Source organism: Epinephelus moara, chromosome 5 (assembly GCF_006386435.1).
Source record: "Epinephelus moara isolate mb chromosome 5, YSFRI_EMoa_1.0, whole genome shotgun sequence".
Taxonomy (NCBI): Eukaryota; Metazoa; Chordata; class Actinopteri; order Perciformes; family Serranidae; genus Epinephelus; species Epinephelus moara.
In genome coordinates this window covers 33,103,842-33,121,455 of record NC_065510.1, presented here as the reverse complement: position 1 = coordinate 33,121,455, position 17,614 = coordinate 33,103,842, and the positions used below count along the sequence as shown (strand labels likewise).

The window sequence follows — 17,614 nt, the reverse complement described above, 5'->3', positions numbered from 1 at the left end:
ACTCGAGATAGATTGTGCTTTTTTGGTTCATAGTTTATGATTGACGTGCGATTTATTCGCGTTTAGAGGGAATAAATTTCCGTTATAACGGAAACGTGGGCACAGTTATCTATACAAAATACACAGACTAACTAACTAACTAACTGATTGACAACATAAACAACTGAAAATTGAAAAAAAAATAGCTTGCACCGTTAGCTCCGGTAAGGGAAAGCATGAGGGAAAGCGGCTGACCGGAAGTCACGCACAAAAAAACGGAAGTTGATCACTATTTACTTCCGTGTTTGAAAATAAGGTGGATATTTGACATCGTTTGGTTTATAAATGGGCGGGGGTCTGACGTCAGCGTGTTGTCAAGTAGGCGGGTAGAAATCCCCTCAGTGTTTACAAACATTACCTCGCCACGCTACTCATACTATTATGGCATTGCTATCAGCTGCAGCACCAACGTAGAGCACAATACTCGCGGCTCGTACAAAATGAAATATAAATCTACACCTTGTGTGAAGATGTCATCGTCGCCCGCAGGAAGGAGGAGGAGGAGACAGCTAGCAATGTTAGCAATGCTGAGAGCCCTGCCAACTCGGGAGCGACCAGTGTCGAGGTGAGTGACCATAGACGGCTCATTTTTGATGGTGGACTTGACTTCTCTCCTGGCGGAAATGAACAACCAGCGCACCAGAATTTCCTGTCAATGGTCCGAAAGTCCGTACCATCCAAAAAAATGATTTCACACTAGCAGCGGACTGGACCATGGTTCCGTTTGGTCCGGACCGAAACCACCTCTTTTGGCCGGACCAAATTTCGGCCGTTTGGTCTGGACCGTGGCCCGGAGGTAGTTTTCACACCTGCGGACCAAACTGGAAAGTCCAAAAGTCTGGACCAAACGACCTAGGTGTGAAAAGGCCCTAAGTATAGCAGGCTATTCTTGACTTAAAGTGCGAATTGTGATGACATCAGTGGGCATGTCATACTCTATAGCTTGGAAAGAGAGAATGGAGAAGGCAAAAACGGAGAAGTCAAGTGCAGTGGTCTCATTAATAGTTGGTCCATGTGTATAAAGCAATTTTGCCTGTACTTTTTATTTCCTTTGTGTGCTGTGCACCGTTGATGAAATATCCTTGATTACAATGTTTCGACTCACAACTGGTGGAAACGTAGGCTGGTTCACCAGATAGGCATCTGGGTTCCAAGAATCCTGAACAGAGGCGGTTCAAGAACCAGAGCTAATTTGGTGGAAAAGGGGTAGTTGTGGCCTCTTTTTGTTTCTCTGTGGTGTTAATTTAACATTTGACATTGTGCAAGTGAGTGCATGGGCCCCACCTAACAGTCTGTGCCCCTAGGCCTGTGTGGTCAGCCCATTTAGTAATCCATCCATGCCCAGAGGGTAGTAGTAAAGGTACAACCTCTAGTCCTGGCAATGCAGTTCATCTTAATGCGTTAATAGTAAGTTATCATCGCAGTCCGAACATGCTAGAGCACTGATGGGTATGGTGGAGTGGAGTGTATATTGAGAGCATTAGAATAGGCCTACATGAAAATGAAAAGGTAGAAGCAGTACAGGCCATAGACTGTGCAAAAATCATGGACAGAGCCATTGTAACATCACCAATTGGTTTGTGGCCTCAATTTTGGCATTATGGTCAGAAGGATTTTAACATGTTTGTTTTTGCTGTTAAGATGTCCATTTTAACATGGGGGTCTATGGAGATTGACTCGTTCTCTGAGCCAGCCTCAAGTGGCCATTAGAGAAACTGCAGTGTTTGGCACTTCTGCTTTGGCTTCTCTTTTCAGCCCAGAGGTTGCGGCTCGATTACTCTCCATTTATCAAATGATTGTATGTGTTTTCTGTGTTGTCAACCTCATGCTAATTTACTAAATATTTGTTTCATGTTTTTCTAGTCTTCAGCTTAATACAGAGCTGTTTATTCCACATGGCCTAGTGAGAACATTTTACATTTACATCGTGTCATATGTTTTTCTGAGAACCTCAATCCAGTTTTCACTATATCTGTTTGAAGCAGCTGGGTACCCTCCATGCTGATGCACTCATGCCAGCACAAGCTGTTAACTGTTTGCTGGATAAGGTTTCATGGCCCGGCTGTAAATGGTACACCAGCCACAAGAAATACAGATGATATTCTGCTCAGTTGTACAACATGATGCAAAATTGCTTCCTGTCTGTGCATGTGACATCTGGAAAGCCTACTGGCTTTCATATAGTAGCTAGAGGGAAACCTCCTTGCTGCATCATCCAATCAACATGTAACACCCCCTGGCTTTGTTTTGTCATTATAGGCTTCTTGTGTTGTGATTGACTCCATCATTGCTTTTGGTGCAACACTCTGCTTCCCCTGCTGTTCTGGTAGAGCAGCGCCACCCAGTCTGTCTTGAATTTCCCATTAAGACCCAATTAGGCTGTGATAGGGGATAGAAGCCACATGGGTAAACCCTGCCATCCCACAGCGCGCAGAAAGGATATGTTAATGGACAACCTAGTGTGCTCAGTGATGTGTAGTCGAGTACATTTTCATAGCCATTTACAGGTCTCATTTTCTGCACATTACAGCTTGGCCTAGTGAATCTTTAAATGGCACCTTGCAGATCAGTCAGAGCTGACAGTTTACTCCTGCCAGGCTGGATGCTGACATTAATTCATTTTGAGAGGTTAGCCACAAGTGGTTGAGGAAAGTGGAAGAAAATGATTTAGTCACGAGAAGGGCTGGTTATCATTTATACCAGTACCACTACCAGGACAGCTACCCTTGAAGCGATACCAACACCATTCTAGTACTTCTTTCTACACCCCTTATGTGAAGGGAGTGGTGTGTAGCATGTAGTATAGCCATCATTTCAAACATATAGGTACATTTTATTATTTATTGCTAAGTTAAGTATTGTAGAATTAGTCTTGTTTGGCTGTTGTTAGAAAGAATTCACAGTTTGAAGACATTTGTGTGGTTAATTTTTGACATTTTATAGAGTTAATCGGCTAAATAAGAAAATCAAGGTATGTTTTGGTCAAAACAATAACAAACTGAGATTGAGACATCCACACTCTCACTCTTAATTAATTTGGCCAATTCAGTAAGGCAACTGTCAGTTTTCACGGTCTGTCACGATGGAAGCCCACTTCTTAGATTCTGGCAGGCCCACACATGTCAAGCAGCTCTCAAGGCTTAAGGAACTGGACATTTTTGCTGATTTACCACCATCACCCTTGGCTGGCCTGTTATCTTTATGTCTTTTTGTTGCTAGTGTTCTCCATTATCTGGGAACATTTCAGCCATGTTTCACCCATCAAAAGCAGAAGTGACAGTTGATAAAAATACATGATCCATCTGCAGCTGAATGTGGCTCTTAGTCGCCATCGCTCATTCATGTAGATGGAGGAAACAAAGCAAAGGGGGGGTGGCGGGTGGGGGGGGAGAGGATAATCCTTCAGGATCAGCTGTGTGTGGGTGGACATGAGTAAGTGCAGCTGGCACAGTCTCTCTCTCACTCTCTCTCTCTCTCTACTGTCTATCTACCTCTCTCTTTTCCTTGTCTGTCCTTAACTAACACACTGACTGCTGTCCTGTGCACAGCGTGGTCGGGACTGCTAATTAGACAATGTGCACTGTATGAGATTGTGTAATTTGCCCTATCTCTTCATGAAAATGATAATTTGACAAAGTGGCTAAAATATTGTGGCTATCCTATCTGACACTTTTTTTTTTTTTTTTTTTGTTACAGAACACAACTTAAAGTATGATTTGGACATTTATTCTGCACAGGGGTTACCAAGGCAGGGGAGTTTTTTTCCAGACCTGCTGTCAAAGCTAGATCCTGCATACAAATTTGGTTTTACACCCAAATTGAATTTATTCAATTCAGTCATGATACTCCGCACCTGACTGGTTTGGATGTGGATCGTTTTTGGGCAGATTGCCTTTGCTGTGAGTTGTTACTGTGTGTTTACTGTCATATGTGATGGAGGAGTTTAAAGTCACTCAAGATGATGGACATCTCAGATAAGCCGACCATCAGCATCTCGCTGCTCATGTCAGAAGACTTTAGCTTGGCAGTCAGAGATGTGCTGAGCAACTTGCTGTGAGATTCATAGCAATCAAGGACTCGTCCAGAAAAGCAGAAAATGTCCTCTGAGTTTGTCAAGTATTTACATGTAATAATACTTTGAAGGTAACATTTTATTTAAGTCCCCTATTAAGCATTTATAAGCAGTATACAAACATTTAATTAATTATTGTACGCAGCTAGAAGGACATTTTAGGACATTTTAATTGCTTATTAATAAGCAATAATAGCTTCTCTTATGTGGACATTATTTTTTATTTTTACAACAGTAATTTACTATATTGTCATTCATTATTGTGTGGCTACACCAGCCTACACTCATGAGTACCCACAGGAAGAGCTATAGCTGTTGGCAAATACATTAAAGCACTTATATCTGCTTACATCTGCTTTATAATAAGTTCTAAATAGGCGATATAAAGAAACTCAAATATGATATTTTTGACTAAATACCTCTATATTGATAGTATGATAATATTGTAGTGTTGACTATTAGTGCTTTCACAAAAATTTTTACACAATAATCAGTAATGTGGATATAATGACTAAATGGGTAGAGAGAGTTTCATATCACAATATTGATATATCAATATATTGCCCAGCCCTAGTTCTAAACCAGTTAGTAAATGTATATATATTGCATTTAAATATACTACTGAATAGGGGGACTGTATTTTTGTCCCTCAGCACTAAATGGCCCTCATTCATACAGATGGTTTGGGTTGTTGTTGATTAATTTTGATGATTCAGTGATTACTTCATCTTGGCTGAGATTCTCTGCATTTCAAAAAGTCACTTCCTGGTCTGTTTTCAGCATTAGATTCTGCAAGCTGTGTCCAACATGATGTCTGAATTTCTTGGTGTACAATAGGAAAAAAAGTAATGGATTACCTACTGTCCCTTTAACATTTGGCTTTTATGTTAATGTGAATTCAATATAGGGCATTAGAATGAAGTATTTTGTTTCAGAAGAGGACTACCTGTATCTATCAGGTACATGTGCAGACAGCTGAAAGACAGACAAAGGAAGCGTTTCTCTTTGTCCTATAAAGGTATAAAGCCTCTGCGGGCTGACAGGCAGGGAAATGGCAGATTGCAAGCAAGATCTGAGGAGCCTGAATGAGGCTCTGTTGCATTAGTCCAGAGACCAGTGTCAAACTGACTGAAATGGCAAACAGCAACATTGATCACTGTGGCGCCTGACTGTGTGATACTGTCAGCTCTCACTGAGTTATATGCCATCCTGCTCTCCTTGCTGATGATTTATTTCTCTTGGGTCAAGCTCTGTTCATTCTTTTCTCATTTGTATGTCTCAAGATATAGAAAAAAACATTGTCCTCTTCCCTGGTAGAATAAAACTTTCCTGTTTGTAGAGAATACAAAACAGGTGTTCTTTCAAAAAACGGACCAACCTGGATAATGTTCTCAATGTAAATCCACTTAAACAGATTCCTACTCTGAAAGAGATTTACAGTACAGCACAATTTGAGAAGGAGCAGAAAAGCACTTTGAACAAGCGCTTGGAAAAGTGGCAGTCCTCCAGTTTTCAGAGGAGAGTGCTTCGTAAGCTGCAGGTTGAGTGCATGAGATGAATGAATGAATGAATGTATGCACGTGACAGGGCCCTACAATGTATAATGTAAGGGCTGCAGTGGCATTGTAATCGATCGGCACTATGCCACTTACCTTTAAGTGGTATCTAAATATAATAACAGTAACATTTGCCATGTGGGCCATACTTAATTCAAACATATGCTTCATGCTGTATGTTTGCGCTGGTTTATCCTCTCTTTTTCATTTACTGCTCAGTGTACAAAAGAATAAATGACTGGTTCTGCTTGTTCAACAGATCACATCAAAAAACGTTTGGCTTTACTTAACACCCACGGATATGTACTTAAGGTAGTCTGCACCCTGTGCCATTTATTTATTTTGACACCATATGTTATTGAATTGTAAATGTACTGCAGAGATGGACGGAGTGCCAAATGGAAAGGACCCAGCATATGAATGTTACCTTTGGTTTTGGAGCTGAATTGAAGCGTTTGCAGATCACAAGGATTGCTGAAGGTACTATCTTCAGTTAAAGCCACACTATTGATACTGCTCAGTCCACTGAAATGTCCCTCGATGTGTTAACCATACACAGAATCAAAATGATGGACGTAGCCTCCGTGACGTCACACAACTGTTTGTGGACTCCCATTTTGAATCCTGAAGTTTGGCATTTTGACTACCACCATCTTGGATGTTTGAAGTCAGAAGTGACCATATTTGGACGAGAGGGGGAAGCTAACCCTAATGCTAGCTGCTAACCTGTGCTGTGTCTCAAATCGCGTACTTCCGTTAGTACACTTCTATGTAGTATACTATGTGCGCTATGTACTTATTGGCGTAGTGCGCAAATTTCGACAGGGTAGTTATCTCAAACCAAACACGGCCGTTGTGCACTCACCGGAAATGACGACCGCAAATTAACTAGCTAGCAAACTAGCATTAGCATTGCGTTATCGTTCGCGGTACCAAATCATTACAGACTGCTAAATTAACCCAATAAACCTACTGCTGGCTAATACCCGACAACAGTATAGTGGTGCTTAGTGCAAAAAACACATGTATTTATACAATGGCGACCATTGAGGGCGAGAAGTGTCCAAAATTCCACACTCAACTTCTTGACTGTTTTGAGTGCACCATTCGGGTACTCATAGTGCACTGCATTTTTCCATACTTTTCAGTGTGAACACACTTATGCACTCAAAATATTAAGTGTAAGTACAGAAGTACGTGATTTGAGACACAGGGCTGGTTAGCGCGATGCATTTGCAGTCGATGATTAACTGTGATAATGCTAATGCTAAAACCATTAAAAGAAAATGCACATATTGGAAAAACTGAACTTTCGACTTCTTACAAGATCTTTGAACGCAACCAGACACTGAACATGACTTTTGTTAGGCGACCAAATGTTACAGTCAACTTTCATAAACTGAAAACACACTGAAATAGACACAGCTAGGGCTTCACCTATACTGTGTGTATCTAGGTTTACTTAACAAGCTTTGTCGCTGTGGTAGCAACTTGTCATCGGGTGGCACCCAACTGTCACTCAAAGCATCCACGCTCTTAATTATGTGTAACTTTAAGCCTTAAAAACATTTAAATGGGTGAGGTATATAAAAATTCAGCCCCTGTACAAGTGTCATGAATGTTGAAATTAGCTATAGAGACCAACACCAATTTTTGCACCACTTAAGTTGGGCATTTTAACTTGGGGGTCTAAGGGGACTGACTCACTTTTGAAACCACCCTCAAGTGGCCATTACAGGGACTTAATTTTTTGGCACCTCTGCGCTGGCTTCATATCTCAGCCCTGGAGGTTGCCGCTATGTGTTAACAGCTTAATTTATCTCCACCACTGAAGCACTTCCCGTCATAGCATTGCTTTTTCTTCCCGCATCTCTGTCTGTTTTGACTGTATAGAAATTGTACTCTTTCTTCCTTGATTTGAGTATCCAAATTATCCAATTTAATAATGGATGGTGGCACAGCCAGTGGGGATGAGCACCTGATAAAAAAATGAGTTGTGCATTTACTTGTGTGTGGGGAAGGAAGCCATGCAAATTCCAGGGCCTGTTTTCAGGAATAACAAATGCAAACGAAACACAAGAGATGGATTGTTTTATTAGTGCTGTCTTACAATACAAGTCCAGTCCACATAACAGTGACGGTATACTGTGTATATCAGCAAGTTTTACAATTGTATTAATTTTGTTAATCTTGTGATAATAGTATACACTGAATTCTAATAGAAAAGACATTTACAGTATGTGGATTAATCGCATCCCTCCTCCCTTGATGTCATAGATTAAATTCACGACTAAAATAGAAATTTGTTATCAAGCACTATTATCCAAAAGCTAAATTAAAACTCTTAACCCTTAGCTCATACACTTGAGGGTGCTTTATCGACTCCAGTATACCCTGGAGTCTTTAATTATGCAAGTTATCAAAACTTATTTGATGGCATTAATATTACATGCTTAAGGGATGATGCAATCATGTAGCCTGACTGTGATTTGGGTCCCAGTGTGAATCTGCCAGAAGAGATTCCAGCCTGTTTTACATGCTCACTTAAGCAACATTAAAACACAATTACCAATCTGGAGGGATGGGTGATAAAATATTAGCCATCCTTGCCTAGTCCCACATTTTTGGAAGGCATTAACTGATGACAGATTACAGCAGGTGAGTCCTAACACATAACTCACTCCTCAGTCTGCCTCAAACACTTCCCATGACCTACATGTTGTAGAAAGCTTACCTCTTTCTGACATGACAACACACTTGTTATATTTGTCTCTTGTATTGGCTTTTTAGCTCTCTCAGATTCTCCCATTACACCCCCACTCAATTTGTGCTCATAGCTGAATGTCAGAAACATCAAGCACAATTTCTTCCACCAAATATTCTGACCATAAAACACAAGGACCCCTAGTATAGAGACCTAGCCCAACTGAGTGATAACTCCTCTGTGTTATGCTCTCCCATTAATGTCATACATTACTGCCATGTTTGGTGTGGGGCTACTGATGTGGCTGCTCTATGAAGAATCCACTGACAGTGTGCAATAATTTGAATTAATGCATAACAGTACCACCTGCTACATCTGACTGGCAAATGGATGTCTTTCCTTGGTATTGTGGACATGCTCTTCATAAGAGACACACATTTTGTCGGCAAAACATCCAGGTGAAAATGCAAATAGTTTTTGATAATGTGAGAACAATAACAACCAAACAACCAAAATCTAAACTGGAATTCATCCTGCATGTAGGAAAAAGAAGTCTAACGTGGCAGAAGCAATGTATTATCTTTACAAAGACATGATTCAGCCTCTTGCAATCAACAGCTCCTATACTGCCCAGTTACACACTCATGCTCAGTGCACTCTGCATTGAACTCTAGTGTTTTTCACACTATTATAGTATTTATGTAGAGTGCCTGGAGCAATGAACTGCGATAACAGGAGGCCAGTGATGAATGAGCAGCTCTGATGTCTTTGATGACTACACACGTGTGCACAAACCATTTACTGACCAGCCAAAAGGAAAACAATACATGAGAGAGGTGACTTCTTAGATTGTCCAGTGCACACATTCTGATGTTCTGCAGTTTGAGATATCAGTGTCTTTTTCAGTGTGGTAATAACTGAGGATATTTAATAGTGTGTGTTTTTTCCACACCACGCTTTATTGGGGTAGATCTTCAAGTGCACAGTAATCCTTGGCTGTATTATGCGTGCTTAAAAATGAATCATGGAATTGCAGTTAACTAAACTCCCTGCTTTTTAATCTAATGCTAAAGCCCATTTAGCACAAACAGCTCCATTCTCACTTGGTTGCTGGCAATGATGACGGACAGACAACCCCAAAACAATGGTTTAATAAATGGCTGTTACAGATTGATTGGCTACCACTTGAAGTTCTATAAGTAAAGAAGAGAAGTGGTGATTGCGGTCAGTTGGCAATCAGCAACAAATTGTCTGCTGAGTGGATCCCATTTTTCGTGACACACAGTGGTGACCTGTGATGCAGTAGGTTGATTTCAACTTCTCTCTTTCCTTCATTAACGCATGAGTGTCAGAGGATAAAGGATGAAGTCATTTTCGCAGGATAGATATTTTTGAACTTATGGCCCTCAACAATAAAATCATTTTCTTCCATCCTATATACAGAACATTGTATGTCACTGAATTATTCTGATTAACATTTCTTTCTGCCACACGATGCAATTACACTGTTTTTGTTCCTCCAAACAGTGTGACAGCTTTTCAAATGTGAAAGGCAGGAAATAACTGAAATTAACAAACCATAAGCACAATAAGGCACAAGATCAAAAATCATTTATTTTTATGTCTGTATATATTTTGTCAACATCTTCTGCAGAGCGGAAAGTCAGACTGTCCAAAACAATTATTAAAACCATTTCTCTTTGTGGTGTCATCAGACAATGTTCCAGTGTTGAGAAACACCTTAAGGCGATTTTAATCATTTAAACTCTTATTGCAGTCGGCTTCCCAGCTTTGAATCAATACATTGTTATGAATCAGTGTTTCTTTTTACTTCCTAGTTTCCAGTGTTGAAGTTACATAAACTGCATATGCTCTCAGACCTTAAAGTAATTGATACTTGCTAATAACTATAACTTGCACTTGCCAATAACTATATATTAAGTGGGTAAAGATAAATAATAGAACAGCTAAACAAGACAACACTTAAGATATTATGATATCTAGTTTCATATCACAATATTGATATATCAATAAATTGCCCAACCCTAGTTTTAAACTATGTAGTATATGTATATACAGTATATTGCATTTAAATAGACTGAATAGGGGGTCTTAAATAAATATGATAAATATTGTGAAATATTTTTAATTATGATAAGACCTGTTAGCATTGTCCTCCAGCACTAAATGACCATCATCTATACAGATGGTTTGGGTTGTTGTTGATTAAAGCGACACTTACCTTTCTGGAAATTTTACGCTTCTCTTTGTTTAGGTTAAAATGCTACTAATAAGCTGATGGCACACTAACATGTAAGTGAATTCCACCAGCGATAAAAACTCATAGTTATACCATTCTCATATGGTTCTAAGAAAACTCCGACCAATCAGAATGCAATGATTGGCTGAGCGTCCTGTCTGTCTTCCCCACGTGGAGGCCTCCGACTGATGTAACCGCTCGCGTAACATCTTAGTTTGCCTCTAATGTAATAGTCTCTCAATCAGAGATCTCCGCCTTCTGATAGTCTGGGGACACTCCTTTCTAAAGTGTGTTTAACACACCGGAGAAAACGGCCGGCAACAAAGCAACTCCTCTTTTTAAAAGGACACGCCCTCCCGGAAATGTGCGCTCCCCCTTTTCTCGTCCGCAAGGAAACAAACACACAGAGAGCTTGAAAATGGATGACGAGAGATTTAACTCTGTTTTATCAAACGTGTGCTCAGTCCACAAGATTGTGGAAATGAAGGACTTACAGCGACTTTGTTTACAACTTTTAACGCAGTCGGACTGTGTTTACGAGCACAAGAGTTCAGCGAGCCACTGAAGGACCGCCCTGCGGATTTACTATTGGTTCTGCAACGTAGGGAGTTTTTTTAAACTCTGAAATTGTATCCGCCCATCTAAACACAAAATCAGGGAGAAAGACATCAGTCTTTAGTTAAGCAAAGCGACTAATGTAACATAGGCTGTAATGTTATATATGTTGCTATATGTTGCAGTTGCTAATGGCTAATGTTAGCCTACTGTAGCGTAGCCTCTGAAACATTAACGTTATCTTCCTTGTGTGTTTCCACTTACTAGTAATGTTAACGCTACTATCTAATGTTAGCACTGTAACCTTATTCTAAAACCCATCAGTCATCACTGAATCCGGTTGAGTCTGTCATAGACGTAATGAGGACGTAATGGAGGAGGGGGGAGTAGGCCTTTGGAGGGAGGTGGAGTTGTAGGAGGAGGAGGATGGGACTTTGGAGGGAGGCGGGAGTTGTGGATGTTCAAATAATTTTTTTCTAAGTGCTGTGTGAAATGCAAGAAAGGTAAGAGTAGCTTTAATAGTGATGACTCAGTGATTACTTCTGGTGGCATTTTACTTGAACCAAAATGGCACCAAACGCCACAGGTGTGTAGTATAGTCATACTTTCAAACATTTTGGTGGCATCTCAGCACACTCACTTGCCAGCTCCGTTGAATACACTATGCTTGACTACAGCACACCACACACTGTATAGGTTGTAGCTGCTGTAATAGTGGGCCAATCACACAATGCAATAAATTGAAGAATACTTTTGGCGATTGGTTGCGACCAAATCCATACAAATAGCCATTTGTTTCTAGATCTGAATACAGAAAGGATCAAATCCAGGTATCATTTGAACTAAGAAGTTTCAATAGTACCACTTGGTACTGGGTAATTCTGATCAGTATCTTAAAGTTAGTACTGATACCCAGCCCTATTGGTAATTGGTTTGCATTTACAGTCATGTCATCATTTTATTCATTTTTTATGGCTCTATTTGTCTTTTGATTTTTCCAGGATCCCAGAACAAAGCACAAGTTCAAGATCCACACCTATGGGAGCCCCACCTTCTGCGACCACTGTGGCTCTCTGCTGTATGGCCTCATCCACCAGGGCATGAAGTGCGACTGTGAGTACTTCATTTGATATCTCACTCAGCGGTATCATATGTCCTCAATTATTTTATAATGTCAGTTCCGTGTATCAAGTGGTGTAGGGCCTAAAATTGATGGTCAAACACTGAAGCAGGAAACTTAGTCCTGCACCGCTCTGTTGTACAGGTCAATTAGGCACAAGTATGGCATGCACAGGAAAATACCGTGGCACACGATATTCTCTTTTACTGCCAGTTTATCAGCATCATGTCCTGAATAAAACAAGCCCATTGTTCCTCCTCACTGAATATCATAGGCCTTTGTGTTTCCCTTCCTCCTTCACTTTCACTCATGAAAATCACACATTGTCTATTTTCAGTCTGCAGCTATGTTCCCTGCACTCTGAATAGGCCTGCTATCAAAAGCTTTACAGAGTCTTTATTAATATCCCTCCCTCCCTCACTCTTCTTCCCTTTAATCTTGTGTTAGTGGATTAGTCTGAATGCCTTAATGAGCTCCTAAATACATTATCCTCCACCTGCTACAGACCACCAGTTATGCCTAATGATTGCTCCGGGGTGTACATAAATAGAGACGTGGAGCGGCAAATTATTTTGGCAGATCAATTGCGCCTCTAATCACACGACAATAAGATTGCACTGTATTATATCCAAGCACTGGTGAGCTGCATAAGTTAGCAACATAGCCAGTCTCACTCACCTAATGACTTGTTGGCATGATGATGTAACCGTTGGGAACTGCTCCAAATCTATGACAGGGTGGTTCAGCTGGCAGACACACATGCCATGTATGCATGACATCACGGGGGCTGAATCTGGGTCATAACCTTGTTATCTCCTCCCTCACAGAGCTTTCCAAAAAAAACATGCTTTAATATTGTGCCAAATGTTTATGATACATGAACGAAATTGAAATCTGTCCTCATATAGATAAAGTAAATCTCGAGGAAAAAGCAGCTTACTGTATTTGAACATTAAGCCATAGGAGGCTGCACACATTTGCTTTTATAACATACTGTAATATGATATCTTCATTACTTATAGATCATAGCTATTTTAATAAAAAAAAGAATGTGTTAAAAATACACAAATGCATGAAAATCTTATATAATCCACAAATAAATAAGTTGCTGTCAGTAGCATGTTCATGTACAGCAGCATCTGTATTTCAGTCAGCTCTAAGGAAGCCCTGAGCCATTCAGTTTGAACTGATATGCATCAAGAGAAAAAGCTAATCTTGATCTATGTAAAGCCCTCTTCACTAATGTCTTTTATCTCCTCTCTCTGTCCCTCCAGCCTGCGATATGAACGTCCACAAGCAGTGTGTTATGAACGTGCCCAGCCTGTGTGGAACCGATCACACTGAAAGGAGGGGGCGTGTTTACCTCAAGTGTGAGGTCACTGTGGATAAGCTGCAGGTCACAGGTAGGCCTCTGTCTGCCCCTCTCTGTTCGCACACACTGGATTGAATGGGCTTATAAAATGCAAGGTGTGAAGCACCTGAACTGGTTGATGTGTGTTTATGGCAGATGCTTGATGAAGATGTGTTTCTGTCTATGTGAGTGTGTGTGTGTGTGTGTGTGTGTGTGTGTGTGTGTGTGTGTGTGTGTGTGTATGTGTGTAACTGCAGGTAGGCTGAGATGAGGGTGTTGGTGGTAGCAGACGCTTTTGTTCTATTTCGGTTGTGAAACCTGGATCAATTTCAACACTTTGCCTTTTTTTTGTCCATAAACCCAGACTGTTAAATTTCACACAGGCATTTGCTTTCAATCCCCTGCTGCCATTACTTCTGAAATGAACCCTGCTCACCATTAACTCTGCCTTAAAGGTCCAGTGTGCAGGATTTAGGGGGATATATCGACAGAAATGGAATATGATATAATAAGTTTTCTTTCATGTTTAATCACCCGGAAAATAAGAATCGTTTTTGTCACCAGAATGAGACGTTTACATCTACATAGGGAGTGGGTTCTCTTCTACAGAGATTGCCATGCTGCACCATCATTTTTCTACAGTAGCCCAATATGGGGAAATCAAACGCTGGCTTTAGATGGAGCCATTTATGTTTTTGCGTTGGCCACCATAGTTAGCAGCCCCTCCATGATGAGAGCATAAAATGTTATGTTAAACTGCTTTATTCAGTGCTTTTACTAGTTTAAATCACTGGGTCCATTTGTGTTGGAGAGAAAGAGACCTCTGGATAATTCAGCTCATGGTAAAAACCTTGTGAACGTCTGACTCTTTTCTGAGAGAAAAGATGAGCACACATAAGCAGGTGTTGGGCCAGTGGCCTGTCTCTGGTGAGCCAAACAGCATAGGAGAAACGCTGATTTGTAACATGAAACAGCTTTATTCAGTGTTTTTACTGGTTTTAATCACCTGGGGTCGCATTCATAAAACAGTGCGTAGGATTTATATTAAAAGTGTACGTGTGGACAAAAGCAGAAAATGGTGTGTGCCAGAAAATATCATGATTAATAAAATTATGTGTACGCCTGACAGTGCACAGTGTCCTTTTATCAATCCCAAATTAACTTGGAATTGTCGGCACGTGGATCAGCCTCATATCCTACCCTCTACACGCCCACATTCAACTATAATAAATGGTCAATGCAAAGCACCTTGTCAAGGTTAATGCACGGAAATGAGCCTGCTGATCAATGGGACTTGACCAGTGAATCACGGCAACAACCAAGTGTCACTGCGGTGTTTATATGTCTACAGCATTTAGACTGACAATGTGCAAAAATGATCATGACAATCAGTGTATCCCTGACCCTGGGATATCATGTAAAGATGAAAGTTTGATAGGCGAACACAATTTATTTATTTATGTTTGTCTTGGCTTGCATTATGAATAGGACTCAAAATAATGCAGGTGGTGAGGAGAAGTGTGTGACAGCCACCGCAATGTCTCCAGTGCGCTCTGTGCTTACACACTTGTGTTCGCCGCAGTGATTTTACACGCAAAAACTATCTGAAAACTTAAATTGTACTTGTTGATATATAAACAGTACTGGAAGATATTATTGGAAACTGTTGATGCTCTGTTTGGCATTTATTTATTGCTATTTGATGTGTGCTCCACTGCTGACCCTGAGTGTCAGCTCTCTTCTGAGCCCGTGAGGGTGGGGATGTGATGATGAGACAGCGCCGATGAAATAATGAGCAGAATTGGGGGTGATATTTGAGTAAGCTTATGATTTTTACCACTGAAAGGTGTTTATGGAAAAATTGTGTCTCACTAGCACAAGCACTAATAACACCACCGGATTAAACGTTAATGAAGTTGATGTATAAGTAACGTGTGATATGAGGCAAAATAAATGTGTGAGAGCTCATCATCTGCGTCGCCAATATCCCCTGTCAGCAAAATATTCATACGCATGTGTCAGAGTTTCCCTACAAATGTGCACATTCTGCACAAGTTTGTTTTTATAGATCACAACTTTTGCATGGGAAGTGGCGTACGCCTCTTTCAGGCCTCGTGTTGTGTGTACGCAATGTTTATAAATGAGACCTGTGGTCTGTTTAATTGATCTGGATAATTCAGCTCCCAGTAAAAACCGTCTGAACGATAAACACTGAAGGAATGCTAATCAGGAGAAGTTTCAGCTGGTTGCAATCTGCAGTCCTCATCACTAGATGTCACTAAATCCCCTAAATCTTACACACTGTTGCTTTAACTCTGATTCTGATTCCTGTATACCAGTGGATACTTTCCACTGGTATTAATAGGAAATAACTGGAATAAAATAAAAAGATAAGGGTTATCTACTTAGGCTGTATAAATAGGCATAATCAGTTAATTTGCTAAACAAATCCATTACTTTGTCAAATACATACAGTGTGAAATGTGCCATATGGTGAGTTAGTTTGCTTGCAAGGTCTCTATCGGGGAAAGGTACTCTATCTAGGCAGCCCCAGATGCAGTGAATCTAACTGCTAACTGCATGGCTGGCCTTGTAACTATCAGCTATTAGTATGCTGCGAAGGCTTTTCCCTTTTGGTGCACAGATCGATAGAGCCGCTCCTGCTAAACATTCTCCAATAAGAAGCAATTCACTGTTACGACACACTTGGAAGGCAATCCCAGTCCAAATATGTAGTCCTGCAGTGGTGTGTGGTCTGCTGCGTGGGCCCCGTGTTGTTACCCTTTTTAAACAGTCACGACTTGCTTCTGTGTTGGCTGGAGTTTCTGACATAACTGAATTGTCTCTGCAAAGCACACTAAACGCTTGATATATTCATTTATGTCTCATCAGAATTTCACAAAGACAAAGGGGTCGTGGCTTTACAATCAGCTGTCTTACCATTATTCATTAGAAGGCTATTCTGCACGATCATATCACTGGCTATGCCAAACGTTTTAATTACTGATGCCTCCGGTTTCAAAGACACACATGGTCTTTGTCTGCCGAGCTCAGAAAAAAGGATGTAATGAGATACTATTAATAGCATTTACTTAATGTAATGTAATCAGCGGTGATGTCATATATCAGAGACTTTTTACATCCTTAAGAAATCCTTCTACAGCCACTTAATATTGTCTGAACAGCCAAAAAAGAGTAAGGCTTTCTAAAATAAGGTGCATATCATATCTAATCTATAGATTAATGTTCTTGATAAAGATTGCTTCCACACTTTACTGTAGATTAATGTGTTTCTCCTCTACTTTCATTCATCTTTTGCATTCCTTTGCTGCTTTCCGAATACAAATGATACATACAACTACATGTAGGCTTAAGTATGTTAGTTTATAAATCACAAATTATTTGACAGTTCATAATTATTGACTTTGCAGACAGTGTTGAATAATCCGCTCAGAGCAAGTAGTGGTTGACTGGCTGCTGTGGTTAAGCTGAGATCATTTCAGGCGTAATCTGTCAAATGTATCTATTGTGACGTTTTCAGTCTGTGGCTAAAAGTAGCACAAAAATGAACAGTGTCTGGTTGATGGTGCTGTGAGTGTAGTGTTGTCAGTTTTGAAAATGCAAGAGCTGCGGTCGTCCAACGTGGCTGCTGCAAAACGCTGCATCACTGGAGCGGCTGCGGCTCTGTTATGAATAGTGACTGGTTGCACTAGTTAATATGGTAATGGAGCAGTGATGATGCACTAATGTATGTGCATGTTGCAGATTATACAGCTTAAATTTAGTAAAAGGACATAGCAATAGTTAATAGTAACTTTTAGGTTGTTATATAAAATGAATTAAAAATTGTATATGCATGCTGCACATAGGCCAAACTATCTGCGTGTGTTTGTTGCACGAGTTTATTTGGGAAACAGTGCAGTACAACAGCGTGTCTTTGTAAAGGAGCCCCTTTTG

General features: G+C 40.4%; 1 protein-coding gene across 2 annotated transcripts in view; it reads left to right on the top strand.

Annotated features, from left to right (window-relative positions):
* The window catches only part of LOC126390694 (protein kinase C alpha type), a 211,018-nt gene that overhangs the window by 101,057 nt on the left and 92,347 nt on the right, over nt 1–17,614 (top strand). For both annotated transcript variants that reach the window (XR_007569985.1, XM_050045110.1), the window contains exons 4-5: nt 12,188–12,299; nt 13,581–13,709. Coding sequence is in view for 1 of the 2 variants with exons in the window: in XM_050045110.1 (XP_049901067.1) it covers nt 12,188–12,299; nt 13,581–13,709 (241 nt within the window). In the remaining variant the exon portion in view is untranslated. The remainder of the gene's footprint in view (nt 1–12,187; nt 12,300–13,580; nt 13,710–17,614) is intronic.